The sequence below is a fragment of the Kryptolebias marmoratus genome, linkage group LG9 (assembly GCF_001649575.2).
Source record: "Kryptolebias marmoratus isolate JLee-2015 linkage group LG9, ASM164957v2, whole genome shotgun sequence".
Taxonomy (NCBI): Eukaryota; Metazoa; Chordata; class Actinopteri; order Cyprinodontiformes; family Rivulidae; genus Kryptolebias; species Kryptolebias marmoratus.
This window is the reverse complement of record NC_051438.1, coordinates 24,133,652-24,158,190: the sequence shown is the minus strand read 5'-3', so window position 1 is coordinate 24,158,190 and position 24,539 is coordinate 24,133,652. Positions and strand designations below refer to the sequence as shown.

The window sequence follows — 24,539 nt, the reverse complement described above, 5'->3', positions numbered from 1 at the left end:
CATTCACATTTCCCCAAATGATCCGGACCTTCAAGGCAAATGAACTAGAGTTCAATTAAAGCGAACTAAACAGGGCCAGAGCGAATGCACCCTTAGTGTACTGAGTCTGGGTTTTCACTCTGAAGGAAAACAAATTGTTATTTGTTTAGCATAACTTTTCAACACTCATTAAGCAACCATATGAAGTGAGACAGAAGTGTGAGAAAAACAAGTCCCTGCCTAACATTTGGTCTGAGAGTATTTTTTTTTTTACCTCAGTGGTACCTAACCACATGCAGCAGCTACATTGACAGTTGTGATTGGCCATTTCCCGCTCTTTGACCAACCACTGAAGCTGTTTACTCAGAACAGAACTGGCTATTAGCATCAACCACACATGAAGTACATTGTTCATTTTCTTGTTTGTTTGATTTTAAATTTAAATTCATCTGTTTGTTTTCTCACATCTTAGACAAACTGCCAGTACATCACCATGCCAAGTTAAAAAGTAGATTACAAAGCAAAAAACAGCAAACAAGTTTAAATTTGCATGTGTGTGATGAAATGCATGCATTATAAAGGCTGAAGACAACATTGTGTCACACAATCATGGATTTATTGCTCTAAACACAAGTCTAGGCAGGGACACATGCAAAGTTAAACTTTTTTGCTGAAGTGTGTGTGTGATACTGAAAGTAAGAGTAATGTCCTGCGAAGGATGAGAGGAGTGAACAACAACCAGCCGCTCTACTCTTTATGTTGAGTTTCCTGCTTCAGTGACTGACAGAGTGGGTGGGCCATCGTTTGTGATGTGGGGCTTTTTAATTGGCTGGCAGCTACAACATTTACATTAGTCTCTCTCTCTCTCTCTGACTCTCTGTCTCTCTCTCTGTCTCTCTCTCTCTCTCTCTCTCTCTCTCTGTCTCTGTCTCTCTCTCTCTCTCTTTCTCTCTCTCTTCCTATTTAGATTAGTGTTTCAGATATTTGAAGCATTTTCTTTGAGCTCATGCCATAGAGGTCATTCAAAAGTTTCTAGAACATTCCTGAAAAAGATTTACCTTTGAGCAGACAATCTAGTTACAAAACAAAACAAAAGAAAACACTAACAAGAAAAACATGCTGGTGGTTGGTACCAGTTTTGCCTTGATAATGATTGGTGATTTGAAGAGATTGATGATAGAAAAAGAGAAACAGGTCACCTTGTCTGGATTACATAACCCTGGGTATTTTCCTGGAGTCAGGCTGAAGCAGGGAGCCCTCCACTGAAAGCCTAGTGCTATTACTAGTACAGAAAGTTGAACACTGAATTTAAAGTAGAAAACAAAATACATACTGTGAATCACAGAGTTGAATGGTAAAATTAATAATCACTTCATTCTGCAATAATCAAGTAATCATTCATTGAACAATTGATCAGGTACCAGATTATATTTAATATTTTAATATTATGGGTATAAGTTGATAATGGAAATTAGATAGGTGTCATGGATTTAAGTATTTTTGAGTTTATTTTTGGCTTTGGTTCTTGGTGCTTTGTTTTTCTGTTTTCAGGGGTTATGCTTTCATGTGATTCATGTTTCAGTTTGGGTTTGTTGTTTCTTTTATTTTATTTTGTCGTCTTTATGTTAAGTTTGGTCTTAGTTATGTTTTTTGCTCTATGGGTTTTTGTTCTCCTGTCATCATTCACTTCTCCTCAGTTTATCTCTTGTTTGCCTGCCACGTCCATCTACACCTGTCCCAAGTTTTGTAATCACTTACCTGTGCCCACGTTCCCTGATTACCCTCGTCTTTAAAACCTAGTCATCTTCTCCACTTCCTCACTGGTTTATTCCTTCTGGTTGTTTCTCTCCGTCTCTATGGTGTGTGTCGTCTTTGCATTTGTGGGTTTTTTTTCAAGCAACGTCCATTCACCTTGTTCCATGTCTTCACCGCCATCGTTTTGTAAGTTTTTGTAATCTTGTTTGTTGCTGCCACTTCAGCCTTTTGGTTTCCTTTAAGTTTTGTTAATAAATTAGTTTCATTTTTACATTGTGATGAGTCTGCATGCTGGGTTCACCATGCTCCACCATAACAATAGGGAAATGAAACAATTAGAAGTCCCAAACCAGAAAGAATTGATTTTAGTACAAGCTATAATCAGTATTAAGTGATTATTATGTGATTGTTGATTTATTATATGCTATGATTGTCATTGAGTGATTGTCGTAAAATATGTGCTTTAAAGCGTGTAAGGCCACAGCTGAAAAGTAAGTGAAAAGTAGGTGACAGAATGGGGAAGTTGCCGTGAGAAAAGACGGTTGGGACATTGGAAGTCACTGTCTGTCTCCAGACAGGTTACTAGGGTAAAGAGGAAGTTACTTGAGGCAGGAAATACCCATCTCCGAGGATTTGCTATTCAAACATTGAGAAATCTACAAGAGATACTCTGAAACTTTGGGGACGAGCAAAGAAACAAGAAGGAGATTTATGTGTGCTGTCTCATGTGAAGAAAACCAACAGGACCTTGACAAAATCCAAAAAAGGAAGTCCCAGCCATCAGGGGTTTCAACCCAGATTGCCAAAGGATCAAGCTTGATCTGCCAATTTGCCTCATCTGACAAGACTGCAGACATTCAGCCTAGAATGGTAGGAAATTAAACTTGCATTTCTCCATCTTAACCAAAAATTTTATATATTTAAACTTTACAGCTATGGCCTGAGGGGAAGTAAATTAATTAGGAAGCTTTATGTATTGTTATTATTGATTGGGAAATTTTATTCTATTGAAGTGATTTTAAACCTTTTCAGCTACTGATTTATGCCACAAAGCTGTATCTTGCAATGCATCATTATTAATAAAAAGCAAAGCATAGAAAGACACTCTGTGATAAATTTTTGTCAGTTTTCCTGAGACTTCAGAAGTCAATTTATTCAAATTTACACAAAGTCATGGATACAAGGAGCTTGGTTCTGTAAATATTGGGAGGTTTTGAAAAGGTGGTTCAGCAAAATGATTTATTTAAATATCATCCTGAAATCCTACTCCTGGATTTCGAAGATTTACCAGACTTACTATAACAGCAATTTCATCACAAAGTAAGGGCATTGGGCGATCGTTAACCTGAGGGCTTTTGGATCACTATCTGTTCTCAGCTACTGGAACAGTATTGCCATCAGGGAAAAAAGGGTGAATCTCAGGGAAGAAGATCATAATTTTGTCTGGTTAACCAATTCCCCACAGTCAGCTTATTTAAGGCCAACCGATGAGCTGAAAGGAGCAATTCCCAGCAGACGACAATGAGTGGCAGGACACAAGGCTGGGTGAGTTGATGTCAGGCCGTTTGGTTCTTGTAGAGGTTGTCATTGGAGTTTCCAGATAGTGGGTCCTCAAAGGTAACAGACTTCAAAGAGGAAATGAGAGATACCGAGAGACGCAGGGAGGCCAGAAACTCGAGGTGAAAGAACCCAAGATTCTGAGACTGGAGTCAAGGCCTGCAAAGATCACACAGAGGTTAACTTAATATTTCTTAGAATTACCTAATTCAGGGCTGTGAATTAGTACTGAATGGTAACCAATGTTTCAGCATATAGTATAGGTTCCACCTAGCCTTATATAGCCATGAGCTCAACAGCAGGATAGGAACCAGCCGCGAGCAATAGCTCCGCCCTGCCACTCAGGAAGCTGCAATGAAAGTGGTTAGTGCAAAACACTGAAATGCCCACATTCAGTGTTAGTGATGGAAACACAGCATGAAACATGAAACAAGAGCTTGGTGTTGGTGTTGTTTTATGTGTTTGGCGTAGAAAGATTGTTGCTATTACGTATTACCACTGTGGTAGTAAGGTAAAATGGCATCACAAAAGGCCAATCAGCTTGTTTTATGATAGTTCCCTCCCACTTTATAACATTACATTAAAGTGAATTGTGTTGTGATGTTGATGATTTGTTGTTACCAACAGCAGCCGCATGTGGATTATTTGAAAATGCTGATCATCTTTTATTCACTGCTGATGCTCAGAGTTGGATGTAAGTGTATAATCTTACTTTCTTCCACATTTTTAGCAACTTGTGATGTCCATGATGTTTTCAAACTTCTTTCTGACTGGTTTGCTTGTCATGTATTTCAGGTTGTACAAATAATCTGATATTTGAAACAAAAACTGTAGCTGTTGGAGATGAAGTGACGCTGACGTGTCCCCGGCTGACATCTGAGTCTGACGCATTTTTGTATTGGGTCAGACTTGTTTCTGGAAACTGGCCTGAATTCTTAGGAGGAACATTCTCCTTTGATTATAATTTTGTTAAGAAGACTCCTCACATCACAATCAAACAAGAACCAGGAACTTTTACTCTGCATATTAGTAACACTAAGCAAAGTGATGCTGGTCTTTACTACTGTATAAAAGTCAAAATGCTCAACATGACGTTCATGAAAAGAGATGTTTTGATAATAAAAGGTAAACAAAATAAATTTGTCTTTAGAATGTTTTAGTACAGTTCTAATTAAAGAGAATAAAGCATGTACATTTTTTTATTTGTAGGAACAGAGCCAAGCATTACTGCCATCATTCAAGACCCTCCATCTGATCCAGTTGGTCCAGGGAACCTTGTGACTCTACAGTGTTCAGTCTTGTTTAACACTGAAAAAAATACCTGTGTGTCAAATCACAGTGTTTACTGGTTCAGAGCTGGTTCAGATGAGTCTCATCCCAGTTTAATTTATACTCATGGAAACAGTGGTGATGAATGTGAGAGGAGTCCTGAGGCAGAGTCTGCACAGAAATGTACTTACAGCTTCTCTAAGAACCTCAGCTCCTCTGATGCTGGGACTTACTACTGTGCCGTGGCCACATGTGGAGAGATACTATTTGGAAATGGAACAAGACTGGACAGTGAAGGTAAGGCTTTGTACAGTAACAAAGATTATTTAGAAACTGATAGAAATATCTGAGTTAATCACAAAGCTTGATGGTTGTTTATTTTGAACTAAATATTTATCAAAAATCTCAGTTTAACACAAGTTCATTAACTGTACTGGCTACTCCTGTTTTCCAGGGTTAAATGTGTGGAATCTACAGAAAACAGCTCTGTTTTTGTTGTCTGCCAGTTTGATCGCAAGTGTGGTTGTTATTTTCATCCTCACTTACATCATCAAAAAGAAAACTTGTAGTTGTGCCAAAGGTAAGTTATTAAGCATCAAACAATATATGATAAAAGTTAATCATAACTTAATTCAAATTAATTTTTTGTTCTTTCAAAAGATGCTGTAACAGCCAGTGTGGATCAGCTAAGTCAAAAGGTAAAGTGGAATATTATTCTCAGCACTTTTTAACTTCTGAACCTCTCCCAATATTCATTTAAAAATTGCTTCTTTCCTCAGAGAGATTAGGTGTCATTGGTTTACTCTGCACTAACATTCACCCAAAGAAAAACTCAAGGAGCAAAAAATGTCAAGGCCGGTGGAGAAGGAAGCAAACCCAGAGTGCAGACTCATTAAAGAAAAAATGAAAATCTGTTCAAAAATAAACAAACAAAAACAAAAGGCTGACGTGGCAGCAAAAATTCAAAATATAAATAAAACAAAAAGGCGAAGCGAGGCAAGGCAAGGGAACCAGACAACAAGAGACGAGAGACATACCAGAGACAAAGAACCAATGGGGAAATGGAGAGAATGACCAGCTTTTAAAGGAGAGGATGATTATGGGAAGTGGGCACAGGTGAGTGATTACAATTAGCAACAGGTAAAGATGGGCGTGGTGGGAAGACAAGAGCTTAACAGAGGAGAAGTGAATGATGACAGACCACAAAAGACAGAAGCAATACAGAGACAAAACATGGAAACAATAACCCAAAATGCAAAGGAAATTACAAAGAAAAAACAACAAAAACCCAAATCCTGACAAAGAGAAGAAATGTACAAACTTCAGAGGTCACCTACAGTGATGTAAGCAGATTAGAAACAGAATAATAATTCTGCAAATGTTAAGGATCATGACTTTTAACTGATACATGAAAATCGTTGGAGCTGAAAATTTTAAATGCAGATTTACATCAGGAACAGAAAAAATACATAATTATAATAAAACAAAGACTGTTACCCTTGTGGTGACACTGTACAGAACAGTCAATTGTAAACAAAAACTCATATAAACTGCAGGCCTATATGTTTGTCAGTTATTCCAACCAGTTCAGCTTAACTGATGATGTCCAGATTTTTTATGTGCATTATGTTGCAGCATTTTGTGATAGGAAAAAAACCCAGAATTGTTTATGTTGTTTTTGTATATTACTAATGTAAAATGAATAATATATTAACTTGAGCTGCAAATTCTGTCAGGAATGAATAAACAAGAATATTTTGGTAAAGACAGAAAATATAAAATGTAAACTGTATATTCTAATGATGAGAAAAAATATGTTTGAGTCTGATTTTAAAACTGGTAAAATAAATAAATAAATAAACTGACTATTTCCATTCTTCATAATGATTTTGTGTGTTTCTCTGTGTTGAAACAGTTTTTGAAAACTAAAAAATAACTATTCATTTTTAAAACTGTTTATATAAATATATATTATTGTTATTCTTTTGTGACTTTGTTTTAATCTCAGTCTGTTGGTCACTTAGAAATGTTTGTCCAGTTTGCTTTGGACAAATACCAACAAAACTAATAACTTTACTTTCAGCAGCTCTTCTGTTTAACATTTTGACAGTTCTATGAATTTGAAGTCAGAGAAATTAGGTTGTTATGATTCCAGAGATGTTAAATCATTGTACATATTACAAGGCAGAAATGTCCTGAAGCTGAGATCTTAATACTGACCTGGAGGGGGCGTAGTCTCACCCACTCATTTTGTCTCGATGGCTGCAGAGGGGGGTGGAGCCTTCCCAGCAGTCAATGGGTGAGAGGCGGGGTACACCCTGTACAGGTTGATGAGGCTTCACAGAGACAGACAACCATACACTCACACACAGGAGGCCTGTGGTGTCGCTGAGAAAAGAAACTAAACCTTCAATAAAGTCCTTGAGACGTTGACATTGATTAATTTTAAACTAATCATATTTTTTAATTCCCCACTGTATTATGCTTATCATTATCTTAACATGACCTAAACCAATTTGTTTCTCCTATTGTTTTTTGTGTTATTTTATGATGACACACTGTTGTAGACCGGGGTGTTTTAGCAGCTCACACTGACAAATGTTGATTGTGCTCACTATCAGTCATAATACTTTCTGTTTTCATTTTGGTCTGTATCATACCCCAATTTTTTTAGGTTTTAGGATCATTTTGACATTGTCATATGACCATTTTATAACATGAGAAGGGGAAAACCTTTGTATCTCTAAGCACCAAACATCAGCATGTCTAACATTACTAATGTCACAGACATTTTAACACTCTATGTATTGTAAAAATGTCTGTCTTTTGTTTGTTTGTTTGTTTTGTTCTTTTTTAGCTTCTGAAATTTTTTTCAGACAAAGAGGACTTTGTTACCGTCTAGCTCAACATTCATGAGTGCAGAAGCAAAAATTGCATCCTATTTATTAAATGTAATTTATCTTAGAAAATTTTAAATTGTTATTTCAAATATTTTTTTCCAGATTAATAAAATCTTCTGTCACTGGTCTCATAGAAACAACTGTCATGAGAACAACAAACAAAGCTACATGCAGAAGCCACACTGACTGACAGGAGCTGTGGTCAGCCATTTCTCCGCCCTTAGACCAACCACTGAAAGTGTTTACTCAGAACTCATTTTGTTTCCTTCAACAAAATATAAAATGTGATAAAGGCCAAAAGAGTCTTCAAAGGCTAACTGAAACAATGGTTTAGTTAACTGAATTGGCAAAAATAAATGTTTCAATCAAAAACATTAACCACATAGATTTATTGCTCTCTCTGCTTATATGTGTATATATATATATGTGTGTGTATATGTATGTTGGGACAGTGAACATCATCACCATTAACAACTACTTGAGAAAAGCACCAAAGTGCAGAGAAGCATCATGTTCAAAGCAGCCAGACTGAACAGACTGAAGGTTGTAATCATCTCATCTGTGTCTTTTAATGACTCCTGTGAGGTGTTCTGATAATAATATCATAATACCTTCAGTGTATTTATAGTAAATATAAAAAGAAGTTTAACTTTTTAAAGATACATGCAGGAAGTGAAACAGGAAGAAAAGCCCCTCTGTATTCACACCCCTGTTTGAGAGTCAAACCACAGCAGTGCAAAAGTTTCCATGCACCAATTGTGTGTCACTGGTGGCTAAAGCTTTGTCTGAGCTGTGCTGTCTCACATCTAAAAGGTGTTGTGCTTTTAAAGTAATACCAGCGACAACGCAGAATAAAACTTAAAAAGTTTAGTTTATAATTGATCTCAGTCTGTTGTTCAAGTAACAATTTAAGGGAAATTTCTTTGTTGCCACCTCTGCAACATATTTGACTGTGTGATGGTTGAACAAAACATTGTGATGTCTGTTTTTATTACTAAATTATGTACTTGCTGTCATGAAGCCTAGGCGTAAATTCAGACAGGAAGACCTGCTTCAGCCTCACCTGCATCTAATCGCTGCGTCAAGCACCTCTACTCCAGCCTATCAGCATCAGACCGCGCCTCCATCTCAGCCCATCAGCGTCCAACCGCGCCTCCAGCCTATTCAATCAGCGAGCAAGCCTTCATTTAAAAGACCTCGATCATGGCCCCATCCGTTCACCGGCCGAACTTCAGCCCACCTCCACCCCTTCTCCACCCCCAGTTTCCAAGCTCCCTCAAGCTTCCTTCCCCTCTTCAATCTCCACCACCAGTGTCCGGCCTGGGGAAGACGCCTCTAATGCCCAACCTGAGCTTCTCGTCGAAGCGCATTGCTATTGTCGACACTCGCGTCCTCCACCGAGGTCTGAGCGCCAAATATCTTATATCATTAATGTCAAATAAAACCATTTAATTGCAGCTTCTCTTTGTCATGAGTCTCTCCAGGTTGAAATATTTATACATACATTTTAAGATCAATTGTTTCTTGTTGAGTTAACAAAGAAATAACAGAATGAACACATGGGCTGAGAAAAAAATGCCTAAAGCAGCACACAGACTTCAGTCACTCTAAAAAAAAACCTGGCTGAAGTTATCAAAATTTTGCATGAAAGGGTTAAATTTCAAACAACAAAATTTTCCAGTCATAAATTTTTTAACTTCATCTTCAAAGCTGTGGGTTTTGTATCTATTTTGGCCTCAATTTTGTGTTACATATTATTACTCCCCAATTTGCCCACCACACAATATATATATATATATATATATATATATATATATATATATATATATATATTATCATTTTGTGGGGTGAAGGAGGGGGGTATTTTGTTTTTTGTTTTTCTTGACAAGGACAATGTACATTGATGAGCAATAAATAAATGTAACAAAATTTGTCTAATGCCTTTGTTTCGTTTGACATACAACAAATGGAATATTGTAACACCATGATAGTCCATCATTGTGTATGTGTCACTTTAAACCCTACATCTCTAGTACACAGACTCCGGTTCCAAAAATGCATCATGGCAGTTCCTGTAAACTGTGAAGACTTATTCTATAAATTAACAGTTTATGGTTTCTGCCGACAAGCAACATCACCAACAACTACAAACCACTGTTTAAAAATCACTGACATTATTTGTCAGTATGGAATTTTTTTTTTTTTTTCTGCAAATGTTTTCCAAATGACCATTTACTATTTAACTTGTACTATTTATTCAAGCAATAGCAAAAGAGCAAACCCAGTCCCACTCTCCTTCACTCTTTTCTCTGTTCATTAAGTTTGCAACAGCAGGCGGATTCACCAAATCAAGCTGTTGTCAGCAGAAGTTAAAACTGCATTTAGCTGCCATAGATTATTTTGTCATTATGTGAAATATTGGTATTGTTGGTATTGGTACTGTATTGCTGCCAATCAAAGATAACTGTTATTTCATTTTTTTTCTTCAACTTTTTCATTATATGGTTTGTTTGGCCAATCACAGTTTACTTTAAGTTAGACTGAGCCACAAGCTTTAACATCTCACAAATGTTTCCTGTGATTCATGCATGGGTGTGTGTGAGCATTTGTGTGATTTTCTTAGCATTAACCTGAAACTGACACTGATGACAGGATCGTGTGCTGACTAAACCTAGATCTTACCATCAGCAGGACTGCATCAACTGATTATTGTCTTCCTTTAGTGCCACTTACAGAAAACCACATGGAGAGTTGTAAATGTGATGACATCACCTGGCTGCTGTTTCTTCTTTCATGTGTATGTGTTGGAGATATAGCTCGTTCTATTTCCACTGTGGTAAAACAACAAAATGTCAACTCTAAAAAAGAGCCAATCAAACTGCTCTCAGACTATCTCCTCCCAGTTTATATGATAACACGGAGGTGAATTATATCGAAAAGAGCAGTCTTCAGAAGGAAACCCAGAAAATGTTGGTAATAATTTGTTTACTGATGATGCTCAGAGACAAATGTAAGTAGACTCATCAATTTTGATTCAAATGTGCATAATTTATATTACATAATACAGAAAAGAACATACATCTCTTTGTCTCTGCTTCTTAAACTGATTTGTGTGATGATTGTTCAGGTTGTGCAGATGATGGAAATATTGACACAAAAATTATTCATGTCGGAGATCAAGTGAAGATGACTTGCCCACGCAGGTCTGCTGGAAATATATTCTGGATGAGGATTGTTTTTGGAAACTCTTCAGAAAACCTTGAAAAACCATCTGTGGGTCTTTATTCTCACATTATTGTTGCACCAGGAGCTGGAACTCTTGAGTTGAAAATCACTAAAGCCACAAAAAACGACTCTGCAATTTATTTGTGTGTGAGAAATTATCAAAAAAACACGACATATTTGAAGGCAACATATCTGAGAGTTAAAGGTAAGTACGCAACAAATCTGTGATTTGTCACAAGCGATGTGAAATATATACTTCTTTCAAATTTGATTTATGTTTTATATATATACACAAGTTGAAAAATGATAATTATAAGTTAAGTTGGGATTTGTCTTTTGATTAATATTCTGTTTTTGTTTTCTTTTTTTCTATTGAGAACTGGAACTGGCTGTCACCAGAGCCCCTTCATCTGTTTCTGTCGGCTCAAAAGACTCAGTGACTCTTCAGTGTTCGGTCCTCCGTGACTTTAAGAATACATCATGTCCTGTAGACAACAATATGTACTGTTTTAGAGCTGAACTGATTCAGACTCATTCAAATGTTGGCAACGCTCAGTTAGATGAAGGAATTAAATATAAAAATACCTCTGAAGGAATTACAGCAAAGAAGTGTTTCTACAGCTATTTAAAGAACTTCAGCTTCTCTGGTGTTCAGATGTATTCCTGTGATCAGGCTCTGTCTGAGGAGACAAGATTAAAAAATAAATCAAGACTTAACAATGAAGGTAATTGATATTTCTTTGTTACATTGAAATCTGGTTCTGTGTGATTTTAATTTATTATTTGGCCCACACTTACTTATCACCATTTGTTCATTTCATCTCAGGAGTAAACACACAGGATGCAAAGAATTATAATACAGTTCTTTATCTGCTATGTGGTGCTTTGGCTATTTGTCTGGTTATAATAGCCTTTCTCATTTACTTAATCAAACAACTTGAGAAAAAGGCAAAAGGAAATTCTAATGGTAAGTAGTCACTCATATATTGATCTATCAAACTTTTTCTGGAAATTCTTTTAGATGTTTGTTTTTATTTAACTATTTAGCCACTGCTGGTCTGGAAGCACCCCTGGGGGGAAATCAGGAAAGTCAACAGGTAATAATGAAGAAAAAATGTTGCTGCGACATATTAACGTCTTTTAATATGTGTTTTTATCTTCTGTGTCTCATAAAATTTTTCCACGCCCTCAGATCGATGAAGAGTTAGTGGTTTATTCTGCACCAGTTCACACCAAGAGAAAAACGAGCAAAAGTGTGAGAAGGAGCACATCTGAAGAACAAGAGGCCATCTACACAGAAGTCAACATTGTCAGTCCTTAAATATGTTCACAAATTGGTATTTTTGTGAATTTTTTCTGTACACTATGTGGAAAGGTTTTTTTTTCCCTTTAATATACCTGAGAACAAATTTTACATAGTTTATATATATGTATATGTTGTATTATTCTATTACTCATTTGTCTCATGTTATGCACATTTCAATTGGATTTATTTCTCATGTTCTGAACATTGCACACTTATATAACTTACTGGAACAATAATTTGGAAGATTGGCCTTTGTCTTTAATATTTTCCACTGGTGATTAATCTTTCAAACAGACATTTGTGGGTGGCAATGATTCCTTCAAGATCATTTTTACTTTCCTTTCTGCTGTGCATTGTGTGTGTACAACAATGGAAAAGGTTATTTTTGAACACTTAGTCACAAAAGTATACATTTCCAGTTCTTATTTTCTATGATCTGTAAACTACATCTTATGTTTTAGGCTTTTAATACCATACTGATTACGCAACATGTTCCATTATCTGCTGTTGTAATTATATTATAGTTTGTGGCTTTTCACATCACAGGTTCTTTCCATCTCTGTTCACAAATTCTGTATGTAAATAAAGCAGAAATCTTAAGTAGATATTTTTTTTTTTGTCACTGCTGTCAGATGTCATCTTTAGTCTGGTACGTCTGTAGGGTGTAAACAGAAGCTGGAGTCAAGGAGATGTTTTACAATTCATATCTTCATTGAACACATAACTAAGCATTGCAATGCAAACCCAAGGCCATAGGGTCATTAGAGACTCAGGATAATGATCCAGAGCACCAAAATTTAATTTGTATTTAGTAACCCCAATATTTAAGACACTAAATCAGCATCAGTTTTTTTATTTTTTGATATTCTTGCTAAAAAAAGAAAAGATTTTGACAGAGACAATTAAACCGATCAACATTATTGAAAACAATCTCCTTGATGGAGGTAATAAGTTTTCTGATATACTTGCTGTGTCTTTGTCAGCGTCATATTGCCCAGCCATGTGGAAGCTCTTTCTATCAGGTTCACAGGATTTGACAAAGGTAAGTAACCCAGAAACGGATGGACACAGGCGGTTTACAAAAAGGCAAGTGATTTTATTTACAGTGCTTGTAAGCGCAATGGTCAGGATCTGGAAGAGAGAGGAGTAGAGATAAGTATAGGTTTTCTCAGTGGCAGGTAGTTGGCCGGTACCGACAGATGAAGTGATCTTACAGGTGTGGTGAGTAGAAGTAGCTTGGAGGTGAAGTCCCAGATCCAAGGCAAGTGAGTGGCTCCCAGGTAAGTTGATCTCACAGGTAAGTTGGAGGCAGGCTGGCTTCGGAAAGGTTTGTAGGTCTTCACTTGAAGGCAACTTGGAGCGAAGGGAAGTCAAAAGGCGGAATCAGGAACTCTGGACAGGTACAGAAACTGATTAGTACTTTTCAGTCAAGCAGAACAGATAACAGCTGAGACAGATTACCATCAGCAGTCAATGCTTCAGCGTCAGTCTGTTCCTCCAAACTGCCTTAAGAAACCTTGTGAGGCTGATCCTAATTTGGAGCAGCTGTGTGTCATCAGGAAACCAGCCAATCAGGGAAACAGGAGGAGCACACCAGGCAGCAGGATGGCAGATTGCCACACTTTCTTACCATGCAGAGCCTTTACAGCTCCTCTCTAAACTCACAACATTCATTCTTCCTCAATTTCCATCATTTTGGTTTTCTTCTCTAGTTTTATGTTTTCCCTCTTCCTCCCAGAACCTCACATTACATGTTACTGTAAAGGCAAAAAAAAAAAAAGTTTATATTTTGTTCCATTTGGTCTTTGTTTTGCACTAACCTAACATCCTATTACTGTTTTGTTTTTTTTCTTCTCCTCCAAGATTTGAGATTTTCTTGAGTTAATTAAAGCTGCTTTTGGAGGGAAAGAATACCCCCACCCACCGTACTTCCTAGTAATGACCCAGCAAAACAAAATTAAATTTCCCACATTAATCTGTGGACTCGTGCAGTATCCATGTACACACATGTGAGAAACTGCTGCATTTCTACAAAATGAAAAAAAAACAACCTAAAAAAACAAGAACACTAAAATAAGCACACAAAAAAAGAAATCAGGAAGTAATGCATTTCAAGCATGTGTGTGTCTTAGCTTGTACTTTTATATTTAAAAAAAAAAGAAACATGAAAAGAAGGCATGGGCACCTGTCTCGTACAAATTGGAAATTCGAATTTAAAATAAAATATTTATTTCTGTTCTTAGCATCACCTTTAGAATGCGTGAATGAAACTTTAAATATAGTCTGAGACGTTTGTGGCAGAAAGTGTTAGTACTTATCTCAGAATCTGTGTTCAGTGACAGCCAATGAGATGAATCTGACGGTGTGACGTACAGGATTTAGGCTACACTGAAGCTCTGCCTACAATAATTAAAACACTGACAAAGTCTCTAACAAGTGACAAGATGAAGATGATCGTGTTATGGGTTACGCTGCTTCTTTTTCATCAGACATGTGGGTACTTTCAAATTCAACATTTTGGTTGTTGAAGTTAAAGTGTTTCTATTTCTATGTTATATTGTTCTTTCTTTGTGTTCAGATACTCTGATGCCAATGTTGTCAGTTCAGCTCGGTGAACCTGCAACCTTTACATGTACTCGGTCCAATGCCACCAAAAATTATGTCTACTGGTACAAGCAGAGTCCGGGGGATAATCTGAGACTAATTGGGAAATCGATCATTAAACAAGAAAAATCAACAAAGCCTGAGTTTGGACCAGAGTTTTCTGACTCAAGATGGAAGATTGATGATGACAAAAAAATCAGCAAGATGTCAATTTTGAAGACAACCGAGGAAGATGAGGGAACCTATCATTGTGTCGTCAGTGATTGGAAAGATCCTTTTAAATGGAACGGAACATATCTGATAGTAAAAGGTAAATATTATAAATAATTTTACAAAGTTTAGCCAATGCTTCTGTTTGTAAATCTGGAATGTAGGGTTAAGACTTATATTTAACAAAACAAAAAACTATTGTTCATAGTTTAAAAACTAATCTATTTACCTGTTTAAATCAGCCTGAATCACATTTGCAGCAGTGATGTGCATTTTAAGCACAGTAGGTATTCTGTCAAATAAAGCACCAAAAAAAAGTTACTTAAAGAGTCACTTACTGGTGGTGGTGTGAAAATTAATTAATAAAATCAGGCCATGATGGTTGAACTAATTCTTCAAATTCTCCTGTTTTCAGTAGACTTTGTAGATTCAAAGATCACCCCCCTCCCTAATTTACATTCATATTTAGTCATTTTTGTTTATATAAAACAACTATATGGGAGAAATAATATTTTTCTTCAGTACAAGAAAATCCATGGAATAAAGAAAAAAAGAAAATAAAGTTCAAAATAAATGTGTTACAGGAGCAGGAGAGAACTGAAATTTACTTCATGAATGTAACTGACTACATTCTAATTTAGGTGACTTAAGTTTTTATTCAAAAGTATTCTAATTTAAAACATTTGAAGAGAAATATATATACATTTTTCTTTAGTTGACTTTCAAACTGTTGTTTGTTGTGCAGGAAAAACTGCGAGGACATCAAACTATGCTGTTGTTCAGCAGCTGACAGAATCAGATCCAGCTCATCCAGGAGACTCTAAGACTCTGCAGTGTTCAGTCCTCTCTGATTCTGACAGCAAGACGTGTTCAGAAGATCTCAGTGTGGTCTGGTTCAGAACCCAAGATGGAAACTCTCATCCTGATGTTATTTACATTAAAAACAGCAGTCTCCCACAGTGTGAGAAACAAGAAGAGAAGAGTTGTTTTTATAATTTTCCAAACAAGATCCCTTCCAATGCTGCAAATTATTACTGTGCCGTGGCCACATGTGGACAGATAATATTTGGAAATGGAACCAAAGTGGGAAAAGGTAAAATATTGTTATCTGTACAAGAAGTTATTAATCCATCATGTCATAAACACAACAAATCAGTTTAATTTACGTTTACCTTTTTTTTTAGGGGAAACAACAAGAATTCAACTTCCTACCCTCCTGACAGTGATAACCTGTTTGACCATTTCTGTAATTTTAAATATTGTTTTCATCTGTTACCAAATTCAGAAATCAGCTTCTAAACAATTTAAAGGTACGTACTGTTTAATTACTTCGATATTTAAATATCATGAGTTCATTTAAAAGCTTTCTTTAGTAGGAAACATGCAACATAAGAAAAGGAAAGACAATGTTCTTACTTGTTTAAGAAAATAATAAATTTTTCAAAATAAAATTGTCTTGAAAACTTAACAATAAACATTTGGAGCAGAAAAGAAGCCATGGTGTGTTTTCCTTTTCAACGTTTTGTATTTTTATTTGTTTCAATAAAAGTATGGTGAATTTTTAAGCCAATGTATTATAAGGCTTGGATTTTTAAGTACTTTTCAGTTTGAGTGAAGTTTTAAAAATAATCAAAGTTTCTTGTCAAACAGGTAAAGTTCTGATCTCCAAAAGTGTGTTCATCATGTTTTGTCACGTTCTTAAAGAGCAATAATTGATCAGTATGCTGACTGAATTAAAGTAGACTGTTCAGTCAGATGTGTATCACAAGTAAAAATTAAATTAGATGGTGAAAGTTTTTATTTTTATTTATTATCAGGGACAGAAGAAAGACATCACAATTCAAGCCAACAAATCTCTGTTACTGTAAGTAAGGACACTACAGTAAAAGCATTGGGGTTTTTTCTGTTATTTTTTACCAACACAATTCATAAAAGTTGAATATAACAAAAACAATTTTACTATAATCTGTTAATTTTATGTCCAGGCTGAAAGTGAAAACAACGTCAACTATGCTGCACTGAATTTTCCTGGAAGGAACGCAAAAACTGGAAGAAGAAACAGATGAAAACTGAAGAAAGTCAATATTCCCAAGTTAAATGAGAATAATTGAGCAACAAATTGAATGTTTTCAACTGTTGTAAAACATTTTTTAAAAGATTATTGCATACCTGCTTTTAGGTTTCTGTGTTAACCAAACATTTCTCCATACCTGATATGTTGCTTGTACTTGTTGGTAGTTCTATTCTATAAATATTCTAATTTTGGAAATATTAATAAAAGACGGCTTTTTTTGTTGGTTTGTTTGTTGCAATTCTGTACTGAATATTAAGATAAAGTTTAAAACCAGAACTTTTTTTTTTTCAGACTTTCCACTTCTTTTAATATTTCAGACCTTTCAATGTTTTCACTGACTGAAACGAAAAACTTGTTAAATAAATTATAAAAGCTGTTCCTCAGGGTGCAAACATGCACTTTATTTTTAAATGGTACTGAGAAAAAATACAAAAATGTGCTACTTTTAGGGTACCATGCCCATATTTCAAGCAGAAGCGGTTCCTGGGTATAAATATTAGTGGGGCAGACATTAGTTTCTTTAATCAATAACCACACAAATCATACAATTTGTGGTATGTTTTCTGTGAAAAAGGATTATTTTATTATTTTTCGTGCTCAAAGTTGTCACCCGTTTTTTCCCTTCGCAGGAGGAGGATGTGTCTAGTAAAAACATCCTTCCATTCATTTTCTTCACCCGCTGCTCTATTGTGGGTCGTGGGGAGCTGGTGCCTGTCTCCAGCAGTGTTGAGATAGATATCCTTAATGTAGAGCAAATCTGATCTGGCACATGTAGGCAGCCATCTTCTCTAAATGATATGCCTGATATGCTATAACAGGACAAAAAAAAAAAAAACTGCTATTGTTGAGTCAAGCCTCATGAAAATAAACACACACCTCGTCCCCATTATTTTAACAGACTGAGGAACACAAAGTAATGAGAGGAGAGAAGACAGCAGAAGAGTGAGTGAGACTCCCAGCAGAGGGGGTGGGGGTAGTGGGTGGAGGGCAGGCGAGAGAATGATTTAAAATAACTACAGCAATAGTATATATATGTACACATACATAATATTATCCCCTCTGTGCCTCTACTGCTATTATTATTAATATTATTATTTTTGTCATGCTCGGTGAAGACGGAGAAGAACCCAGAATGCAGATTCAATCTTAAAATGTAAAAACTAATTGATTAAACTTAAGGAAATAACCAAAAACAAACGCTGACATGGCAGCAACTCAAACATAATAAAAATCCAAGTCAGGGCATGGCACGATAATAGGGAAACATAGAAAGGTGAAGTAACAAACAATGAACCGACAGGGTGTGGGAGAAGTGACCGGGTTTTTAAAACACTGAGGGTGACAAGGTAAGTGGAAACAGGTGAGTGGGGATAATGACAGACAGGTGGAGATGGGTGTGGCAAGGAAGGCAAAAGAGTGACAGGGGAGGAGTGAATACTGACAGCAACACAAACAGGAAAAACCAAACTGAAACAATAACTCAAAACAACAAGATAATAAAGATAACAAACTGAAAAAACAAATCCTCACAATTTCCATCAATATAATAATGCTGATTTGCAATTAAACTGAACTTTTTTATCTAAACTTGTTTGATATAAACAAGTTTCAACCTATTTGAACTTGCTTAGTCTTTATTTGTTTTTAATCCATAGAAAGATGGAAATAAGGTAAAATATTGTTATCTGTACAAGAAGTTATTAATCCATCATGTCATAAACACAACAAATCAGTTTAATTTACTTTTACCTTTTACTTTTAGGGGAAACAACAAGAGTTCAACTTCCTACCCTCCTGACAGTGATAACCTGTTTGACTATTTCTGGGATTTCTGGGATGAATATTGTTTTCATCTGTTACCAATTTCAGAAAACGGCTTGTAAAAAACTTAAAGGTACATACTGTTTAATTTACTTTAATAATTAAAAATTAAAAAACAAATAATATAAAAAACGTTTTAGGTTTATTAATGCTAATATGATTTATAGCTTAACAGTAAAAATCTGGAGCAGGAATCATAACATGATTTCCTTTTTAACCTTTTGTTTCTTTAAAACTATATATATATATATATATACTATTTTTGGTTGTGATATTTTTTATCATTCTAGCTGGAGTTGCAATCCAATTAAACCGTGGAGCATGGAAAAATCTGCTGGTAAATATGTAACTATATATATATATATATATATATAGTATATAATAATATATAATATAATATATAGTATATATATATACTGATTGTTTTTATTATTTCAGCTGGAGTGGCAGTCCAGTTAAACCGTGGACCATGGAAAGATCTATTGGTAAATCTGTTGGTAAATATGTAACAATTAAGTTTATCCAACTCAACTTTTGGAGCCTTTTCTAACTTTCTGATTTTCTATATTTCCTTAGAGAGCTGCAGATAAACGGGTCTATACTGCTGCCATCTTCACTGAGATGAATGCAAACACTGGTCTCCTTAAAGATGGATATGCTGAAATACAGAAGATTCATGCTGCAGTTGAAACTTTTTACAAGGAATCCTAATCTCTGATGCCTCATATTGCCAGTGAAAACATTTAGTGCAACAACTATTCTTTCATTAAATAAATTAATGTTGTGGCTAAGTTACAGTCAGATAATGAAAAGTCTTGTGGCAATTCTATCAAATGTGTTTTCATTGTTTGATGTTTAATTCAATTTTAAATAGTGTGTTTCTGGCTTATAAACTTTTCTGTCTTTTAGAAAAGAAGTGAGCTGTGTTTTGTTTTTTTTTTCACCAATTCATGTCACATATATACAACATCAGGTTAAAAACAGAAACTTATGATGTAATCATGAATTTTCTAAAATATCTGTTTTGAACTCTGGTGTTGTCTGCAGGTAAAACCTAAAAACTACTTCATGTATTGAAAACTTTTAAATTACGAACCCTTGTCCACAGCGTTTTAGGAAACTTTAAATGGTAGTTTTTTTTTACTGTGTTCCAGAGTGAGACAATGCTTTCACACCATTCTTGAGTTCTTGTTGGACAGCCAACTAGTTTGTTTGTTTGACAGGCTCTCTGTGTTTGACCCTTGACAGTAAAAAACTTAGTGTTGGTCTTTAACCTGTCTTAGTGTACTGATTCTGGGTTTTCTCTCTAGAGGAGAACAGTATATTGTTTGTAGGTTTAGCAAACATTCCATAACTCCTGAAACAACAATATATAAAGGCTTGGTATAAACAGCCACAAAGTGAGTTGCATTGCCAAATAAGTAATCTTACTTTCTCAGAATGTTTTGTGATCTTGCATTAGATAAATTTTTAGTTCTTTTCTGGTCTTTAAGCACAACAACAACAGAAACCAAAGAAAAAAAGTAAAACCACATGCAGCAGCTACACTGACAGACAGAAGATGTGATTGGTTATTTACCGGCCTTTGACCAACCACTGAAGCTGTTTACTCAGAACAGACCTGGCTATTAGCATCAACCACACAGGAAATCATTTGTTCCATTTCTTGTTTGTTTGATGTTAAATCTAAAATCATCTGTTTGTTTGCTAACATCTTATACAGAGAGCAAGTCCATCACCATGCTAAGTTAAAAATAGATTACAAAGCAAAAAAACAGCTAACAATTTTAAATTAGCATGTAGTTAACAATGCCAGAAAAAAAAGAACCTGGACTGGAAAAGCACCGTTTGGAAACAATTTAGCGTGTCGCTCCCAGGTGATGGTGCCATTAACTCAATGAATTCTCCTGTTTTGACTAGACTTTTAAAATTTTAAATTTACTGGCTATCATTAATTTACAGTAATATTTAGTGTTTGCAGCTAAATTTATATGAAGCAAATTACATGTGAGAATCAATATTTAAGCTTTAGAACAGTTAAAAAAAATGTTTAATTAATAATGTATGATTCTACTGTACAAAAAAGAAAATGAAAAAAAAAACCATGTAAAACTGTTCAGAGTAAAGCTGGTTAGGGTGTGTTACAAAACAGTTCTGATTTAAGCTGTGGCTTCATTTTATATTAATACCATTTGAAAAATAGGTAACAATTTGGTATCAAAAAACTACATATGAATAAAAAAATGTATACTTGTTTTTCACTTGGCAATGAATATTAGATTGAAAAAAAAAACTTACATCTTTAAAGAAAATGATTAGAAAAGATGGAAACTCTCATCCTGATGTTATTTACATTTAAAACAGCAGTCTCCCACAGTGTGAGAAAGGATCTGTCAATCAGAAGAGTTGTTTTTATAACTTTTTAAACATCAATTCTTCCAATGCTGCAAATTATTACTGTGCCGTGACTTCTTACCCCCTTGACTGTGATAACCTGTTTGACCATTTCTGTGATTTTACATGTTGTTTTCATCTGTTACCAAATTCAGAAAACACCTTGTAAACAATTTAAATGTATATTCGGTTTAATTACTTCAAAAATTAAATAGGTTTCTTCAGTGAGAAATGCAAAACAGTATGAAGTATGAAAAATTAAAGTTTGTGCCTCAACAGGTAAAGTTCTGATCTCAAAAGCTGTGTGCATCATGTTTTGTCACGTTCTTAAAGAACAATAATTGATCAGTCCTGACTGAATTAAAGTAGACTGTTTAGTCAGATGTGTATCACAAGGAAAAACGAAATTAGATGCTTAAAGTTTTTATTTTTATTTATTATCAGGGACAGAAGAAAGACATCACACTGTTACTGTAAGTAAGGACACTACAGTAAAAGCATTGTTTTTTTTTTTACTAACACAATTCATAAAAGTTGAATATAACAAATTGATTTTACAATAACCTGTATATCTGCTGTCCAGGTGGAAGACTGAAAGTGGAAACAATGTAAACTATGCTGCATTGAATCTTTCTAGAAGATACGCAAAAATTGGAAGAAGAAACAAGATGAAAACTGAAGAAAGTCAATATTCGCAAGTTATATAATCATAATAATTGACTAACAAACTGAATGTCCTAAACTGTTGTAAGATTTAAAAAAAGGCTATCACATTCCTGCTATTAGGTTTCTGTGTTATCCAAACATTTCTCTGTAACTGATATGTTGCTTGTACTTGTTGATAGTTGATAGTTTTATTATATAAATATTCTCATTTTGGAAAAATTATTAAGGTACAGTTTTGTTTGTTTGTTGTAATTCTGTACAGAAGTTACTACCACAATGTAATCTTTAATTTTTTTGTGACACCCACAAAATTCCCTGAAAATTTCAGCAAAATTTCTGTTTTTTGTTTTTTTAAGTAAACTTGCTAATAGATGGACAGACAGACAAACAAACAAAAACAACAGTCTTCTTGGCCAACGAGGTAAAAAGACAAATGTTTATAAAGTTTTAATGACAAGTTTTAAATTGGGTTAAAGAACCATTTGAGTTCATTTTCAAGAAGTTTAAAAGAATAAAAACAACCTCATGCTTGCTCATGTTTCCAATAAAATATTTAATACTAACATCTTGTAAGCGTTTAAGCAACTTTACTATGGAACTAGCCTCTATGAAATCTAAAATCAAAACAACATCAATTATTTACATGACAATGAAATGACGTTTTAAACCATCCAACACGGACAAGCAACTGTATTCAACGTTTAACTTGTGAATAAACACTTTCCTCCATCTTTAACTCGTTCTTCTTGTTTCCTCGTGTTGCTCTCCCTCCAGATAAATGTAATGCTGCGTAGTTGAGATCATTGTCATCTCCATCCTGTGCAAGAAAAAGAAAAAAAAATTACAACAAAAAATATTGTGTTAAGATGACAGGCATCATTTTAATGAAACAGAAATGATTTGGTGATATTACTTACAATATCAGCCTGTTGGTTCATACTGTCATGTCTTAGTTTTGAAATGCGGTCTTCTTTCCCTGAAGATAAATTTAAAAAATGAAATGCACAAAATTGACTTTATTATGAAGATCCAACAATCGAACCACATTACACAGAAATTTTAAAATGCTCAAACTAGTTGTTTAACTTTTTTAAGACTATATGAAAATTCAAAAAGTAAGGAACAAAGGTACAAAGCTTTCACAGTAGCCTGTACTTTAACTTATTGTAAAAAAAATGTTTGCTTTAAAAAACTCACACTTACCTTTAATTAGTTTGTGTGTTGCTCTTGGAGTCCGGGAGCAGATGAAACAAATATTTAAACTAACAGAAATGATCAAGAAGATTACTGCAATCAGCAGCAGCATAAATGTAAAATCTTTTGGTTGCTCTAGAAGACAAAAAGAAAATGACTTTTCAATTCATGATGGCATTGAAAAATTATGGCATTATATTTCACCAAAAAATTAAAAACAAATGTACCAATTTGGAGATTTAGACCATTTCCAAATATTATTTCTTCACATGTGGCCACGGCACAGTAGTAGGTCCCAACGTCAGAGGATGTAACTTTCTTAGAGAAGCTATAAACACATCTCCGGTCATGTTTCTTCTTACAGTCATCAGTGTAGATCATCTCCGGGTGAGACTGATGGGATCCAGGTCTGAACCAGAAAACTTTGGGTTCTTGTCCACAAGTCTTGTTCTCATAAAGAACAGAACACTCCAGAGTCACAGAGTCTCCCACACGGACTGGACCTGTCAGTGTTGGCTGCTGTATCACCATGAAGTTTATTGTTCTTTCATCATTCCCTTCAGAATACAAAGCAAATTTAGGAATATGTGTTAAAACTAAAAACTTTTGGATATGTCTAATGTATTGTAAAAGATCATAGAAACATGTACTGCATTTTTTAAAATTTTATACAAAATTAGTACACCATACATAAACTTTAATTAGAAAATTTGATTTCTTAATATATGAAAGCGGCAAATTATCTAAAATAATCTTGATCACAATAATTGTTCGTTGTCTGAGTGGTTAGGAAATAACACAGTTTACTTGGAAGACACTGCATGAATAAAATATTGTAAAATGTTGAATAAACAAAAATATTCACCTTTTATAGACAAATACGTCCCACTCCAAGTGTTCTCAGTCCAGCTGATGACTGCACAGTGATACATTCCCTCGTCTTCTTTAACTGTTCCCAAAACTGTCAAACTGCTAATTTTCTCATAATATGTCACATTGAATCTTGAGGGTGAAACTCCTGGTCCATACTTAGGGTTTGTATTTTTACGCAGCATTGTAATTAATTTTAGAGAATTCCCAGCATCTTGCTTGTACCAGTGGAGACTTTTAAGACCCAACCATTCGTCCGGCAAATCACATGTCAACGTTGCAGGTTCACCAAGTTGAACTGTGACAACTGGAACCAATGCATCTGCAAAAATAAATAAATCATGAAGCATTAAAGAATAAATAGGCTGCAATACAAAACAACTTTGACAGAAAGTGAGACTTAGTAGGAACACATTTAGTAAACGTGCAGAAACTCTTATATATATTTTACATATATTAGCTTTATATAAAACTTACATCCTTGATGAAGGAGAAGCAGTGTGACCCATAAAAGCATCATCTTGTCTCTGTCTTCATTTGGACACTTGAGGATATTTAAGTTACAGAGAGAGGCGTGGTATATACAGTGTTAAATGCTTCTGATTGGTTATCACAGAATATAGAAGAAAGTGCATTTCCTGTCCCACTAACTTGTCCTACTCTATGTGAAGTGTATTCTTCTTAGTAAGCCTATGATCTCGTGCTGGTGTTGATT

General features: G+C 35.0%; 4 protein-coding genes across 5 annotated transcripts; 3 read left to right on the top strand and 1 right to left on the bottom strand.

The window, feature by feature from the left end:
* The first annotated feature begins 2,336 nt into the window (after positions 1 to 2,336).
* Positions 2,337 to 6,426, top strand: LOC108231263. 2 transcript variants are annotated; one of them, XM_017408191.3, is made up of 7 exons: positions 2,338 to 2,604; positions 3,919 to 3,985; positions 4,087 to 4,416; positions 4,501 to 4,857; positions 5,015 to 5,140; positions 5,221 to 5,258; positions 5,340 to 6,426. In XM_017408191.3, exons 1-7 carry the CDS (start codon positions 2,446 to 2,448, stop codon positions 5,346 to 5,348), a joined length of 1,086 nt encoding a protein of 361 aa, XP_017263680.1. In that variant the 5' UTR covers positions 2,338 to 2,445; the 3' UTR covers positions 5,349 to 6,426. The 2 variants fall into 2 exon arrangements, with proteins under 2 accessions (XP_037833306.1, XP_017263680.1); XM_037977378.1 differs by having other exon boundaries at positions 2,337 to 2,604; positions 5,221 to 6,426.
* Positions 6,427 to 9,809: 3,383 nt separating this feature from the next.
* LOC112450266 lies at positions 9,810 to 12,594 on the top strand. The gene is made up of 6 exons (XM_025004167.2): positions 9,810 to 10,470; positions 10,588 to 10,890; positions 11,063 to 11,410; positions 11,512 to 11,652; positions 11,733 to 11,782; positions 11,878 to 12,594. Exons 1-6 carry the CDS (start codon positions 10,428 to 10,430, stop codon positions 12,004 to 12,006), a joined length of 1,014 nt encoding a protein of 337 aa, XP_024859935.1. The 5' UTR covers positions 9,810 to 10,427; the 3' UTR covers positions 12,007 to 12,594.
* Positions 12,595 to 14,424: 1,830 nt separating this feature from the next.
* LOC112450269 lies at positions 14,425 to 17,084 on the top strand. Its single transcript, XM_037977382.1, has 6 exons — positions 14,425 to 14,484; positions 14,570 to 14,905; positions 15,551 to 15,898; positions 15,990 to 16,115; positions 16,623 to 16,669; positions 16,791 to 17,084. Exons 1-6 carry the CDS (start codon positions 14,436 to 14,438, stop codon positions 16,869 to 16,871), a joined length of 987 nt encoding a protein of 328 aa, XP_037833310.1. The 5' UTR covers positions 14,425 to 14,435; the 3' UTR covers positions 16,872 to 17,084.
* A 4,513-nt stretch (positions 17,085 to 21,597) lies between these two features.
* Positions 21,598 to 24,344, bottom strand: LOC108231228. Its single transcript, XM_017408150.3, has 6 exons — positions 24,302 to 24,344; positions 23,820 to 24,146; positions 23,182 to 23,511; positions 22,964 to 23,089; positions 22,678 to 22,736; positions 21,598 to 22,577 (listed from the first exon to the last, which is right to left on the bottom strand). Exons 1-6 carry the CDS (start codon positions 24,342 to 24,344, stop codon positions 22,455 to 22,457), a joined length of 1,008 nt encoding a protein of 335 aa, XP_017263639.3. The 3' UTR covers positions 21,598 to 22,454.
* Between the last annotated feature and the right edge of the window lie 195 nt (positions 24,345 to 24,539).